This window comes from Oryctolagus cuniculus, chromosome 13 (assembly GCF_051225735.1).
Source record: "Oryctolagus cuniculus isolate XC-2025 breed Fujian yellow rabbit chromosome 13, ASM5122573v1, whole genome shotgun sequence".
Lineage (NCBI taxonomy): Eukaryota > Metazoa > Chordata > Mammalia > Lagomorpha > Leporidae > Oryctolagus > Oryctolagus cuniculus.
In genome coordinates, this window is record NC_142879.1 from 25,322,919 (window position 1) to 25,339,174 (window position 16,256).

The 16,256-nt window shown below is 47.5% G+C and overlaps 1 protein-coding gene across 12 annotated transcripts in view; it reads left to right on the forward strand.

Annotated features, from left to right (window-relative positions):
• The window catches only part of HHAT (hedgehog acyltransferase), a 300,447-nt gene that overhangs the window by 155,835 nt on the left and 128,356 nt on the right, over positions 1–16,256 (forward strand). For all 12 annotated transcript variants that reach the window (XR_016219599.1, XR_016219600.1, XM_008268452.5 and 9 more), the window contains one exon: positions 12,604–12,639. Coding sequence is in view for 10 of the 12 variants with exons in the window: in XM_008268452.5 (XP_008266674.3) it covers positions 12,604–12,639 (36 nt within the window). In the remaining 2 variants the exon portion in view is untranslated. The remainder of the gene's footprint in view (positions 1–12,603; positions 12,640–16,256) is intronic.

Below are 16,256 nucleotides of genomic sequence, written 5' to 3' on the forward strand. Positions count from 1 at the left end.
GGTCAGTTTACAAATTGGCTGCACCAGAATATGAAAGCTAAGCTTTGGCAGCTCACTAATGGGATCAACAAATGTGCAGATGAAAGACTATGAAGACTGCAAATTGAAGAGGGAGGGTTGAAATCTGAATATCGTGCTTTGTGTAAATCCCACTCTGCACGTGCCTTGTGAAGTGGCGGTAACAACAGTCGTTTCAATACTTAGCTCCCCGGTTGTATGGACTTTGCAACTTTCCTGCTCAACTCATGAATATTTTTTGACAGAGTTAGAGAGGTCTTCCTTTACCGTTGGTTCACCCCCCAAATGGCCGCTACAGCCGGCGCACTGCACCGATCCAAAGCCAGGAGCCAGGTGCTTCCTCCTGGTCTCCCATGCGGGTGAAGGGCCCAAGCACTTGAGCCATCCTCCACTGCCTTCCCAGGCCACAGCGGAGAGCTGGACTGGAAGAGGAGCAACCGGGACAGAACCGGTGCCCCAACAGGGAATAGAACCCGGTGTGCCGGCGCCGCAGGCGGAGGATTAGCCTAGTGAGCCATGGCACCAGCAATTCATGACTATTTTTATCCTTACCTCCCAAACAGCCAAGATTAGCCTGGGGAAAGGACCTGGGCCCCATGGGGCCGACAGCCTGGTGGAGCAGAGCAAGTCCTGGAACCTACCCCAGGTTCTAGTCTAAGTTCTGCTGTGGACCTGCTGTGTGGGCCCGAGCCTTCCTCTGTCGGAGCGGGGTGAGAACGGGATGATGGCTCAACCCCGGAGCTCTTGACATAGCCTTTCTGCAGCTCCTCTTTGTCAGGCCCAACGAGCCTCCTCTGGACGTGCTGTGAAGCTGTAATGAGTGCAGCAATCATAATTGCAATAAATAAGCCATCAGGGCTGCAGCGGAAGCATTACCCGACACAGTCTACTCACTCGCTAATGGTCGTCAGGGGAGGTGCTGCTCTGTGGGCAAGCGTTCACACTCGGAGATGCTTCCTTGGAGGGCTTGAAATGTACCTCAGAGCTGGAGACTGGCAGGATCCTAAAGGTCCCCAGTTCCAGTGTCCTCTGTGATGTTGTAGGCTGCTCTAAACAGCCTCTCGTACCCCGGCCCGGACTCCTCTGGTCACGGACACGGTACTGCCTGGCTGGGATGTTGCCCCTTGCTGGAAGATTCCTTCTCACGTCAAACTGACATCCGCGTCCACTGCAGCTGCCAACTGAGGTTCAGGCACAACAGCCGTTCAGAGCACACGGACTCGCAGTGAGCCCTTATCTGTAATTTCTGGAAGGAACCAAGCGTTGTGTGAACAGGATTGACGTCCCTCGTGCCTCCTTGTAAGGAAATGCTAGCTTTCTGCGAACTGATGGTGGTCATGACAGATTATTTTCTTAAAAGCTGATAAGAATAATTCAGCTGAGTTGGATACGTTTCTTTAGAGGAGGAAGCTCTCTCTCTGCCTGGAGTATGTATGCGTTCACGTGTGATGACTGTGTTTAGTAGCTCCTCTTGAGTGTCTTCTATCCAAGGTGTACTGTGCTAGATTCCACAGCGCACAGAGGCGTGGCGCCTCATGACAGCGCGGCGTTCACCTGTGGATTCAGCCAGCAGGTCTTCAGTGGCGCATGCTCTAACTCTCGTTCTCGCAGAATTTGCAGTTCACCGAGGGAGAGGGTGTTTGTCGACCACACCACATCGGTGTTATTGTTGACTCCGGCATCAGCGCTGGGCTGAGAGCAGGTCTGCCTGAAGCAGAGGCAATGGGCTGGGCGTCACTCAGTTCTCAGGACCTGGCCCACGATGGGCACGTGGGAAATACTTGTTGAGTGAGTGAGTGGCTGGATACGGGGTGTGGGGGTGGAGCGCACAGGCTTTGGTCTGTGAGACTCTGAGCTAGACCTTGACTCCGCAGTTTGCTAACTACGTGATTGAGATTAAGAACTGAGGCGTGATGAAATAGGTACCTACTTCACAGGATTCTTGTGAGGATTCAACGAGATAATACAGAGTACTTAGTATAGCACTCAGCATGTAATTCTCCCATCCAAGTGCTAACCAGGCCCAACCCTGGGTGGTTTCCGAGATCAGATGAGATTAGATGCATTCAGGGTGGTATGGCTGTAGACTGGCATGTAATTCCAAAAACAAAATTGCTTATTCCTTTTCTGCTCCAGCTATTTAAGGTAGTTTGTGTATTGAGTCTGCTTGTGTCTTACAGTGAAATGCACAGCCCAGCAGGGGAGGCTGTTCTCTTGAAATCACTGTGGGGACCCCAAAGTAGCTTTACCACGGTAAAAAGGAAGCCCAAAGGTCTGGCCTATTCATTTTCTAAGACGTGGAATCAACCCTTTTTCTCAAGTGCTCTGCCTCCTTTCAGTGGGAACTGGTTCTTAGACACTGTAATTAATCAGAGATCAAGGACACTTCTTGCAGGGGGCAAGGGGGAGGGCTCCAGGATGGCAGAATAGGTTAAAGGGCACACTGCTCGGGGCTAGGGGAAAATGGTTAGAAATAGTGGAGGAGGTACAGTCTCAGGGGAGTTGGGAAGCTGCAGTAGACATCCCGCAGGAGGAAGGGGTGCTGTGGATCTGTGTGGAAGGCGCAGGTGCACAGCAAGGAGCAGGGGCACAACACAGGAGCCCAGCAGCCGAGAGCCAGGGAAAAAGACGAGGCTGCAGCAGCCCATGCCACTGGTGACGTAGCTGGAGCATAAGCCTGGCGGACTATGCTGTCGTTCAATCTGACCTGGCGGCCTAAGGGGGAACAGAGCACCTGCTGATGCAGTGAATAAAAGAGACAAGTTCCTCTTTCCCCACAACCCCCACAGTGACGCCTGGGAACCGGCTGAGAGAGGCCTGGAGCCATTTTGGATGTAAGTAGCAACTGCAGCAGCTCCTGTGCTGGAAGCCAGCAACGGGAGGGGCCAAGACACCATGTTGCCAGAGGTAGTGGGGGCAGCAGCTTGGGTGTGTGCTCCCTGCAGAGGGCATGGAGGAGCCATTCTGACATCAGTACCAGCTGCAGAGTCTCTTGTGTGCACTCAGCAGGGAGGAGGTGCCACTGGGAAATGTGTAGGGGCTGCGGCCGGTGGCTCTTGTGCTACTGTGTGGTCCAAGGATTTTACCAGAGGGAAATACCCATGTTCCCCACTGACACTGACTCTACCTGGGAGGACTGACCAGGAGCTGGGCACCACTGTACGACTGTGAGGTGCTCCCGGCTTTTCAACATATAACGGACTCTGGGGCTCAAGCCACCTAGGTAGAGCACTCCCAGGCAGCTGGCTCTGGGACATCTCTGTGTCTCTGTGGATGGGACAGGCTAGTGGGGTGAAGCAGATCCTCTGTACCTGTGACTGGGAGCCTTGTGTGCTGAGACTGTGGGAACTGCACGAGAGGGCACAGGGTGGAGCTGAGTGTCTGGCAGTCTCTGTGTGCGGTGCCACACACTCAAAACTCCCTGATTGCCTGTGAGGAGTCATTGCAGGAGGATCCAAGCTCATCCTGCGGACTGCACAGATCCTTTGTGTGGTGCGGGCGGCCGCACGGATGAGTATTGCACCTGCTGTGGGCTAACACCCAGGCGTTGATCCCCTTGGAAGAGAGGAGGTGAGGATGTGATTATGCCAACAGAGGTGATCAAACCCTGCTTTCTGCTAACAAGAGGAGATCTACCATGCCCAACTTGCGGGTCACCCTGGATACTTGCCCCACCCTGGAGGAGTGACCAGAGCTCCCTGGCCACACCCAGCACACACCTCTGGGTATTCCCTGAAAGAGCAGACACTCCACTGAGCCACAGAGGCATAGTTCAAAGATAAATGTCATCAGAGGAAGAAACCAACAAGTGTTCCCACAGATGCCTAAAAATAAATGCAGAAATTCAAGACACAAGAATAAGGAAGACAATATGATCCCCCCACCCCCCACACACACACCACAAAGGAACATACATCCTGTACCCCTCTTTTCCCTATAATTAGTTACATAAAAATTTGAAGCTTATTTTTAATAAACAATGCCTATATACTTCTATTCATCTCCTTTTTTTAAACAAATGATGATATATACACCTTTCTCTTGTTTTAACATTACATCCTAAAGATTAATCTCATGTACATGGAGGAGTCACAGGGTAAGAGAGAGAACCTCTTATTAGTACTATCATTTTTAACAGCTGCAGGATGCTCCGTTGTGTGGGATTTGTTCAGTCGCTCCATATTGATCTGGGCCTAGTCTTTTGCTAATCAAACACCTGCTTTCAAGAATAGCTTTCATCCCTTGTCCTTCCCGTGAGCACTGATAAAGGTCCAGAGAGAAAAATCTAAGTCCACTGTCGCTCCCCGTTTTCGTGGAGGAGCGACACTGAACCCTGCGCTGTTCTTTTGTCTGCTCGGCCCTCCCCGGGTTTGCTGCTGGTTCTTCCCGGGTTGGCTACTATCCCTTCCACCTCCGTGGAAGGGCAGTTCCCCCTGGCCACATTCCCCACTTCCGCAGGGGAGCGGCACACCGCCGGCCGGCTCTCTCGGGGGCTGCTCAGGTGTTCCCCTTAGATGTTCCCCTTAGATGTTCCTGGTGCATGCCGTCTCTCTCCTCCTTTATAGTCCTCCTCCGCCAATCCTAACTCGGCTGCCCACACGCCGAGTACGCTGCTCTCCTCCAATCAGTAGCAAGTCCTACAGTTTATTGGTTGAACTGGAGGCAGCTGTGTAGAAACTGTTTTCTTCTCTCCCAGCGCCATATTGTGGGAGAGCAGATGCATAGAATAAGTCTTAATTCCAGTAACTTAGTCTAAGTCCGGGTTGCTCCCCACAGTCCACCAAAAAAAAAAATCTTACTGGTATTTTTATTGGGATTATATTACATTTATAAACTAACTTGAAGAAACTGATATTTCCTTGTTACTAAGTCTACTGGAAAACATTTTCTATTCCATTTGTTCAAGTTTCTTTTGTGTCTTTTGCTTTGTTTTATAGTTTTCTCTTAAAGGTTTGGACACTTTGATGTTTACATCTAAATATTTCAGTAGTACTTTTTCCTCTCATCAGTAGGCTCTCTTGACTGGGTTTAAGTTGGTTATTGGTATTAATTTGTATGTTGATAATTAACCTACTATGTCATTAAAATTTCTCTAGTTGGTTTTCTATGATTCTTATCAATTTTCCATATGTATAATAATGTATGTAAACAGAAAAAGATTCTCCTTTTCCTTTCCCATTCTTTTTTCCTCTAATGACTATCTTTAGTTGTGTTAGCGCCTCTGTGATAGTAGTGAATAATGGTGGGGACATCGAGTGTCCTTGTCTTGCTCTTTAATAGGAAAATCCCTAAATACTTTTAAAATGATGCTGAAGCACTATGCTGTGTTTTATCGTGATATGAATGAATCCATTGATGTCTAAAGTTTCTCATGTTATTTTGACATGAATGAGTGTTATTTTCTAAATCTAAAATGATGACCTGGTGATTTTTCTTATCACGAGTTATACTGAGTCTGCGATTATCAAACCACCCTTGTGCTCCTGAGAGAGCTCCTTGTGAAACTGTTTACCTAGACATTTAGAAAGGACTCTAGGCAGACTGAGAGCTTGATGACTCTCAGTAAGTCAGGATTACAGTCGGGCAGCCCCCCAAGCAGAGAGCCCGCCCACCAAATCACTTCTTTGAGGTCTCTTATTGCAACAGGCCAGGAAGGGAGCTGCATCTGCACACAGGCTCGACCCTAGTGGACAAAGAAGGACTCTGTTTCCTTGGGGGAGGAGGTCTTCTGGCTAATGGAGACTGCCTGGACTTAAGCTGCTGGCTTCACCCCTGCTAACTGTGGGACCATAGCATGGTCACTTCGCTTCTCTGTGCCTCTGTTTCTTCCCTGCAAAGTGGAGACAGTAGTGGTGCTTCACAGCATTGCTGCCGAGAGAGAGAGAGAGAGAGAGAGAGAGAGAGAGTGTGTGTGTGTGTGTGTGTGTGTCGGGGTAGTGTAGCCTGGCCCATGGTAAGTGAGTTGGCTGTGATTAACACCCTCTCTTCCCCACTCTCTGTGTGTGCTGTACCTTGCCTGCATTGTGAGCAGCTGCCTGTAAAAGCTTTGCTCTTCATTACCACACGATCCAAGGAAGCTGGGGCAGCATTTAGTTAAAGCTGGCCTGCGTTCTCCCCCACCCTGTGCTCTCTCTGAAGACCGTCTTATTTAGAGATGATTTAGGAAGTCTGTTCTCTGGCTCACTCCTGGAGCTAGAATATTAGTTCTTACTTAGACTTATACTTTGTACTGAGACTTTTATGCATGGGCTGACTGCACAAAGTTGTCATTGGGAAGTACGTTGCAAGTCCCCAAATGTGTTTTGCAATGGAAATCTCACGATATGTTGTAAGAATGTGTAATTTCTGGCCATTAGTCAAAGCCATTAGTCACAGTTTTGCCTTTCAGAGATTCTTAGATTTTATAATGTGAATGTGATTTTGAATATGTTTAATTTTTAAGTATTCAATAGGTGGGATGCTAAAGCTTAGAGTCCAGTGGGTAGCCCTATGGCACAGGGGAAGGAGGAGAAGAGAGGGCTTTTGATGGCTGGCCACCCCCTCTGTGGGGCAGAACCCCTGAAAATGGACTTACCACCACATTCCATGGAGGCTGTGGCTAGGTCTAGAGACAATGATAGCATTGGTATGAATGGAGTGGATTTTATGTTTAAAAATCTGTAGCAATAGAGACATAAAGGCACAAATACCGTGTGACTGCACTTAGATGAGGTACTGAGGATTTTTGTTAAACTCCTAGACGGGGTCAGGGGAGGAGCAATGGGGACCTAGTGTTCATGGGTCTGAGGTTTACTGTGGGAAGATGACAGAGCTCTGCAGGTGGAGGCTGGTGATGGCTGCACAGCAGGGTGAGGGTGAACATGTCTGATGCCCCTGAACTGTACCTTAAACATGGCTGGGAGGGCGAGTTGTAGGGATGCCTGTTTTATCACAGATACTAATTGCAAATACAAAGCATAGGCAGGAGTGGAAGCCTCTCGGCACTGAACAATTTTCCAAGCCAAGCTGGTCTTAGTGCCATCCTGGTCCCTCCATTCGAATGTGGGGCTCCCAGCAGTGCTATGCGCATCCCTGGGGAAGCCAAGGCCTCGGTGATGCCTTTAGTTTGCTTGGCTTGAAATGGAAAGACAAGGCACTCGGGGCTGTTTGTCAGGTCTTCTCTCCTCCAGTTGTTGCCCTCACACACCCACAAGAGTCTGTGACAGATTGTGACTATACCGCGAAACCACATCTGAATCCATCCCTGTCTCTCCTCTCCCTCTCCAGTATCCTGTCCTCCCTCACCTGGCCCCCGGTGGCCTCTAACCGGCTGCCTGGCTCTGCTTCCTTTCGTTCTCTTCAGGACACCCGCGTGATCATTTTAATCTTTGAATCCACACTTGCTATCTCACGCTCCCCACTCCCAGAGAATGAAATTTAAACAAAGTAAAAAAAAAAAAAAAAAAAAAAACAAAAAAAACCAAAACCAAAAAAAAAAACCGTGCCTCTCTGTTAACAGCCCTGTAGTGCTTCCTGTTGATGTGCAAATACCTTATGCTCCCTCCACCCTCTGAGATCTGGTCCCTGCTCCCTCTCCAGCTGTGGCTTGTCCTTGTTTACCCATTGTGTGGCAGTGCTGTTGGCCTGGCTTGGCTCCCCCATCTTGACACACTCCCTCCACTCCAGGTCCTTTCCCCAGAGGTCCTGCTGGCTGGACCTTTCTTCCTCTGGTGTTTGCATAGCTGGGCCCTGCTGTCCGTACAGATGTCCACCCAAATGTCACGCTCCCCGAGAGAAGCGCCCTGTGTGGCCAGGCTCTCTGTCCTGTCACTTGTTTGCTTACTCACGTGCTTGCTTGTTGTTGACTCTTCCAACACCGTGAGAGCTGGGGGTCTTGTTCTGTTACCCCTAGGGTCTGGGTCACGCAGAAGGCACTGACAAAATACTTGTTGAACGAGCGAATGATGTCAGCAGAGCTGAAATGAATGCAGTGGGGAAGTGAGACCTGCGTGCCTGTGAGGGAGCTTTGATTTCCTGCCCTTCCACTTCGCCTGTCACATTCTCTGATGCTAATACAGCCCCTGGAGGCCACGGCAGTGTCTGATTGCCAACCCTTCCTGCCACCCTCTCTCCTAAAGAGCTTGCCTGCTCTGAGCAGCCCTGGGCCTGCTCTGGCCCCAGATCCCCTCGCCTCCAGGCACACATGCGTAAGAAGCTACGGGCACCAGCCTGTGGCGCTGTCCCTCACTCTGAGCTGTTAGACTTTGCGTTTTAGACCCCAAAACCAGGGAAAGTGAGCCATCAGGTTGTGCCCTGGCTTGGACCAGGCTGTGGCACCAAGACCCAGGCGGGGGCACTTCCTGTGCCGCTGCTCGTCTCACGTTCAGCTTCTAGACTTGCCCCAAAGACTCCTGGGAGTCCCTCCTCTCCTGCCTGTTTCTTGAAGCCTGTCCCAGCCCCTGCCGACCTCCCCGCTACCTGTGCCTGGCACAAGTGCTCTCTTTCTGGGCTGCATTGCAAAGCATCTCTTGTCTTTTTTTAAATTTTTGAAATAACATACTTTAAATTTACATTATGGTAAAAGGTTTAAATAAGTAAAGAGCTCAACAAATAGAAAGTGAAAGGACCGTAGTTCAGCAAGAATATGGGCAAGGGCTATAAACGATCAAAGGCAAAGATGTCTACTTTATTCATATACAGCGAATTTTAAAATAGTCACGGGTTAGTCAAGCTATAGTAGTGTATCATTCTTAACCAGTGGTTTGACAAAGATAGAAAATTTGATAAGACTCTGTTTGTAGAATGATATATACAAGCATCTCTTTAATTTTTCCTTGAGTCTTAGATGACCTAAGAACATGCAGCGTTTGTCTCTATGTCCAGCTTATTTCACTCAACGGGATATCTTCCATTTGCAACCGTTTTGATGCAAATAATATAATTCCATTCTTTTTATAGCTGGATAATCCTTTATTATATGTATATATATTCCATTTGTCTGATGGACACCTTAGTTGATTGCATATTTTGGCTACTGACAACAGTGCTGCAGTGGGATTTGTGGATTCCAGTTAAGACATGGGCAAAAGACTTCAATAGACAGTTTGCAAAAGAAGAAATACAAATTGCCAACGAATACGTGAAAAGTTGTTCCATATCACTAGTCTTCAGGGGAATGCAAATCAAAACCACAAAAAGATGTCACCTCACCAGTGGCTATTAGCTAAAAGACAGAGTAACAAATGCTGGTGAGGAAGTGGTGAAAGGGGAACTCTTAGGTGGTGTTGGTGAGAGTGTAAATTAGTGCAGCCACTGTGGAAAACGGTATGGACTTGCGTCTCCCTTGAGTTAGGGAATGTGGCTTCCATTAAAACAACTGTGAAGAATTAGGCAATGAGCATGTACAGGTACTTCCTAGCTACCAGGTAGAGTACTAAGCCTTAGTTTCTTTGCTACACTGTTCTCATAACTCCCGTGTGAGTATAGGCTCTCCATTTTCCCAGTGAGGAAGCCAAGGCCCAGAGAAGCAGCATAACCTTCTAGAATCTGGTTCATGCCAAGATCTGGGGAGGCAGGTGCACCTGCCAGGCAGGTGTGCTCAAGGGAGCAGGTCGGACTCTTTAGGGATGGCAAACACACTGGGAGAAGCCAAAATCAGGCAGCGGTGGCAAGGGATGTGTTTTTAAAAGGAATAGCCATTTTCAGTTAGTAACCAGAGAACCTGTTCTTTTAGCAGGGTGCTTAGGGGAGAGCGAGTGGTGCCTGCCGTGAGGGCTCAGCGGGACTCAGCCTTGTCCCTTCCCGACTGTGGGCTGTGCAGGTTTCTCACACTTTCTGAGTTCAGTTCCTTCACCCATACATGGGGATTCCAGGTCCCGCCTCACTGTCAATGCCAGGTCTGTGAGAGCTCTGAACGTGGTACCTGCACGTCCTAAATACATCATGATTTCTAAGATTGGGTTTTTTTGTTACTGGCCATCTGGGGAGTGAACCAGTGATTGGAAGACTTCTCTCTCTCTCTGCCTCTGCCTCAAATAAATAAGTCTTTTTAAAAAGAGTGAGATTGACACTTTGAGATGTGATGACTTTGAACAGCCCTTGTCTCAACTGCTGAGGAATCTTTTTTTTTCCGTACTATTTGTTGAACTCTTTACTTAGTATAGTGGTGATCATATGTGTATAAAGTTAATTGAAAATAGATCTTAGTAAAAAATAGAGATGGGAGTAGGAAGAAGGGTGGGTGTGCGGGTATGGTGGGAAGAATCACTGTGTTCCTAAAGTTGTATTATGAAATGCATGAAATTTATATACCTTAAATAAAAGGTTTCTGGGAAAAAATAAAGCAAAACAAAAAAAAACCCAATTCTGTGTTAAATATAGTTATACAAACAGCTTAACATCTCCATGTAGAATCACACGAGACAGATCCTACAGGTAGATCTCCCTTTAGAAAATGCCCTTGTTCAGAAGACTGATGAGCAAATGGGATTTATGTGCTGTGAACTACGTTTCCCCTGAATTACATAATTATTTCCGGTGAGTGTGTTTGAAGTGAGGTTCCTTCCACTTTAGCTTTGAGTTTCTCAGCCCTCATCCTCCCTGTTCTGCGATCCACAGACAGATGCTCAGTACATAAGAGGAACTATAGCATCAGTGATTGTTGCTGGCTGTCAGGTGGGGTGAGGTGCTGGGTACTCTGTGATGCCCCAGAGGCAGGGCAGGGGTGGAGCTGGATGCCAAGGACAGTCAGGGCCTGGTGAATTCCTGTGCCCATTGCTTGAAGGGACAGAATTAACTGGGGATCCACAAAGGCAGATCCCCGCCCCAGGAGTCCAGTCTGGGTGGGGCCAGCAGTCACCCTCCAGGTGTCAGGAGTTGTGCAACAGCAGCGGGGGTCTGGCCACCTGGTCTTTTCAAGTAAATAAATAAGTGGCCAAGTGGCCTGAGTTTCAGGAGGGTGGGAAACAGACATGCTCCTTGGGGAAACCAAGGCAGTGCCATTCAGAGGAACCAAGCTGGTTTGATAGTGTCAGGGGAAGGCTGTGAGTAAGAGTCCACTGCTGCCCAGGGCTTATTGGATGTCAGTGGTGAGGTTTGAACACACGCAGGTGCCTTGGCTCTTCTCAGACCCAGAGACCAGGCAGGGTTGTTCTTGCACTTGGAAAGCTCCAGGGACTACAACTGGGCGGGGCCTGGGAGACCAGAGCTGACCCCTCCCCTCCCCCTGGCCATGCTAGTGTGCGTCACTTTTGAGAGGATGAGCATCTGAGCCAGCTAGTGCTACAGAAGGATTCGCCTCCTGGTGGGAGGGTGGAAGGCACCAAGAATCCACCTGCATGGTCCTTTGTTCTAGAGAGAGCTTCGGTTTTCTGAGACACTTGTGCTATCAAAGAGTAGTGGTTCTGACTCAACATGGCTTCAAGGACTTGATCCAACTTAGAATGGACCTATCCCCATGATTTGTGATCTAGTGTGCCTGGGAGGGGGCCTGAGTATTGGCCTTTCCAGCAAGTTCCATGGTACTACAGCTGCTGCTCCAGGGGCCATTTATTCCCATGCTCTGAGAAGGAAAACTGTAGCCCACCCTCTGTATCTGTGGGTTCCGCACCCTCAGTTCCAACCGATCATAGATTGAAAGTATTCCCAAAAGCACAGGTTTTTTTTTTTTTTTTTTTGCCATTATCTCCTAAACAATACAGTAGAACAACTACTCGTATTTACATAGCATTTACATTGCTTTAGGCATTGTAAGGAATCTAGAGATAATTTAAAGTATATGGGAGACATAAGGCTTCCTGATCTGGCTGAAAGACGTGTGAGAGCATTTCAGGCATGGAAAGCCAAGACTCTGGGACAAAAAATATCCTACAAGAAGGATCTCTGGGACCTCAGTGGTAAGAAGGGGCCATCAAAGTAGGATGTACTTTTCTCTGAAGGGAGGAGAGAACTTCTACTTTGCTTATGGCCTGATCTAAATACTGATGGAGTCCATTGTCGCAAAAGGCTTCCATAGCCTTGGCAGCTCATGGCAAGAGCCTTGGGTGATCACTGACTTCATAAATGAGAGTGTTAATTGTTAAATCCACAACAGGAGTCACTGGGCACTTACTCCCCGTATAGGGCCTCTGTCCTTAAGGAGTTGTACTGTGAGAATTTACTACAAAACTTGTTCTCAAACTATACTTTATATGTTGTGTGTGTGTGTGTGTGTGTGTGTGGTGCAAACTGTCGAAATCTGTACTTAACCTAGAGTTGGTCCTCTGTATATAAAATTAAACTAAGAATGAACCATAATGAAGAAGGTGATGGGAGAGGGAGTAGGAGGTGGGACGAGAGTCTGGGTAGGAGGGTGGGTATGGGGGGAAAGAACCACTATATTCCTAAAGTTGTACCTATGAAAAATGCACTCAATAAATAACAGCTTAAAGTACATGGGAGAATGTACGTAGTCAAGTGTGAATGTACCATTTTATTCAGAGATTTGGGTATCCATAGGGTTCCTGAAACCAGTCCCCTGTGGATACCCGGGGACAACTGTGTGTTCTTCTCAAGTGCGTCATGGCTGTATCCTCTGTTGACATGCTTGTCCTTGTCTCTTTTGAACAGGTATTTTGACGTTGGACTACATAATTTCTTGATCAGGTATGCCAATGGCTTTTTATTTTATATATCATTGAATAGCACGTCTACTATGGAAGACTGAAATGGAAAATAAATGTTAAATGACTTGATAAATAAGAGTAACTGTATACTTGTCAAAAAATGTTGCTAACACTGTGTTTTTTTGTGTTTCCTACAAAAAGCATACATGATTAAACAGTTGAGGGGGTCTATGTGTAAACGAGCAGACAAGTTCATTTCCAGTAGTAGACTACTGGGCGGATGAATAGGAAGCATGCCAGCCTGTCTTCAGATGTTCAACAACCCACATCCCCAATTTCCTTCCACTCAACTTAATCTTTTAAAACTTGAATCTACTGCTTTTTTTTATAGTCACAAAGATATAACCTTGTTCATAATTGAAAGAGATTACAGATGACAGTTAATATCCCAGTTTATTGGTGATTTTTACTAGAGTTGGCTTATGGGGCATATTAATTTAAAATAGCTATTAAATAGAGATTAAATGGAAATATACCAGAATATTAACAGTGTTGCTGAGAATATGCGTGATTCTTTTTCTATCAACGTTGCTGTGTTTTCTAAATTTTTTATATTGAACATATATTACTCTAATAATGGTGAAAAGAGATTATTAAGATACTTGTCAAAATATATGAGGGAGGCAATTGTGGTGGCTGAAGGGCTGTAAACCAACATTTACAAGGAAACCAGAAATCACAGAGATAGATTTGCCATGTGCAAATATGTGACACTAAATGCTAATTAATTCTAGAATTCTGCTAATAAACAGTGTGTAGGTCAGAAGGGACTTGTGGATAGTTGTTACTGTAGTACAGCTCGAGTGACACATGACAATGTCTCCACCAGTAAGATGCTCTCTGTAGAGCAGTGTATGCTTTATCCTCCACCAGCGTTGCCTCTTGTGCTAGGTTCCTAGGATGGTGATCCAGGGGCGGTCATGTGGACCTCCTCTTTGTTCCAAGACCTTATCCAGGTCCACACAGTGAATTCTCTTTGACTTACTCCAGACCCATGGAACATGTGTTGTCCTGGATTTGTCCTGGATTTCAAACAAAGATTGTAGTATGCAGGTCACTAGGCTTGAAACAGCAAGGACAAATGAATTTTGTCAGGACGGATGGAATAGCAGCAGATGTGGAAAAGGCAGGCACGAGGATTCCTGTCTCAACTGGTCAGGAAAGCCGTCTGGACATGTTTGAAGGAATAGGTTGGATTTTTGAGTTCATGCCTTTGGAACTTAGTGCTCTTCCCATGGTGCTGTTTAACCCGCTATCGATGATGAAGTTCAGACACTTGTATAGAATCCACCTCCAAAGGACATTTGTGGTAGGAGTGGATGAATGGTATGTAACAAAGGACAGTGAGAGTGAAGCAATTGAGAAGAAGCAATTTAATCATTTACTTAGCAAATAACAGGAGTCCTTGCATGGGCCACTGGAATGTGTCTGCAAAAACTATCATTTGCCCAAATAAGCATTTGATTTAAACCTTTCCTCAACTCATCACTGGCCAGGCTTGTGGTTTAGTGAAGGGTGGTCTCCCTGGGGTCCTTCCTGGGCCTCTTCCTCCTACCTGGTTCCAACCATGTCTCCCATGTTGGGTCTGGAGGAGGGAAATGGCATGGTCCCTGGTGCTGGCATCTGCTTGCCCTGGCAGGAAGCCTTTCTGCATAGATACTGGAAGGTACTGGAACTGGTCGCCTTAACCAGTGCTCCGTAAAGCAGCCAGAACTAGGGGAGGCGCTGGAAGGGGACCAGGCTGCTCCCTGCCGTCCTGTCTCCCTGTGGTTTTTCTTCCCCTCAGTCTGGGAGGGGCAGAGAAAATACAGCTGTCCGTTGCTTATCCAGTTGGATAAGGAGAGGCCATTTACCCTTACAGGCATCACCTGTCATGTGATAACACTACGCAGTAAGCAAACTACGAAGATTCCAGAGCCCCTCCCTGGGAGTCACCAGGGATGCCGTGGGGGCAGGGGACAGAGTTGGAGGTGGTTGCTGGCAGTGGGGTGAGTTCTCCATCTCTGAGTAGCTCCAGGAGGGGTGAATGTCCCACCCTTTATGTGCACCTCTCTTTAGAAAAATGTCCCTTCTGCTCCCCACTCGGGAGGTTGAGCCTGATGGGGACTGAGAACTGTTGACTGGGCACGTTCCCGAGAACCATCTCACTTGAAGCCAGGTTGAAGGAGGTGGAGCCGCGGTGGACTGGGTGGTAAGGGAATGGCAAAAACAACTCAGCAGAGGTTAACCTAGGAAGGAGACCAAAGAAAGAGGGGGCAGCTGGTAGAGAGGTTGGGCTGAGTGGGGGGCATTTTTTCTTTTTAATTGGAGAAATCCGTATTTGGCCACCAAAGGGTCTTACGTGCCCTTTAGACTTAGAGAAAGTGGTTTCAGTTGGGTGATGAGAGACAGAGTGTGGATGCCAGGGAGCAATGTCATTTTCTTGTATATAAATATCCCTAGAGAAAATCCTGGGTGGATGAAGGAGCAAGGGGAGTGGTGGGACTTGAGGAATCTATATCACTCTGACCCAGAGAAGAAAACAAATTTCTCTTCGCTTAAAAAAAAAAAAGGAAATTGGCACAGGGTCTTTTTTTTCCCTTGGGATGAGCTACATTTATTGGCTCCAACAAGCTCTTACTGTGTGCCCGGATTCATCAGGCTGTTCTGGATGCATGAAAGAAGCTGCAGCGTGCCCGAAATTCATCAGGTGCATCCTTACATGGGTGGAAGTAAGGTGGACTTCTCTGGAGTGATGTAAGTTTCCACCGAGCCGGGAATGCTCTCTGTGAGCTCAGCTCAGCCAGCTGCAAGGAGGACCCTGCTTCCGTTCAGTTCCATGGAAGGAAGAAGGGCAGGAAGGAGCTGTCACGGTGCATGAAATGTGAGCGCTTTTGATGCTGGTGTTTTATGATGACTGTGGGAAATTCAGTGAGCTCAGCCCTTCTGCATCTGAGAAATCAAAGGAGAGACTTCTAGGAAGCAGTAATTGCAACCCACCGAAGACAGGCCCCCGAAGATGACTGTTGGCTGGAGTCCCTAATTGGATGTGACAAAAGAAAAGGGGAAAAAAGTGACTGACTTGGGGAAAGAGATTATAGAGCGAAACAGCTCTGTCTCATTATAGATAACAGGGTGGCTTGTTTAAATTTAGCTTAGTTTAGTTTTGGCAGCAAAGTAACAGATGAGTGATCTGGGATTTGATTCTTGCTGACTGGGACATTTCTCACCTTGTCCAGAGTTGGAGCCAGCCCCATGGTTTTAAGGCAGGTGACGCACTGTGCCGTACTGTTCCCGGTGCCTCAGATGGGAGGTTAGTTTTCAGTGATACAGAGTGCCACTAAAGTGACTTCTAAAAGCCTTTTAAAAATGTGTTCATTTTTATGGAAGAATGAGAAAGAGAAAGAAACTGTCCTCTGATTTACTCCCCAAATGATGCACTGGACAGGGTCAGGGTAGGCCAAAGCCAGGAACCGAAAACTCATTCCAGGTCTCCTGTTTAGGTAGTAGGGACCCAAATACCTGAGCCATCACCTGCTGCCTCCCATGGGGGTAGGCAGGAAGCCAGAATGGAGAGTGGAGCTGGGATTCGAACCCAGGCATCCTGAAATAGGATGT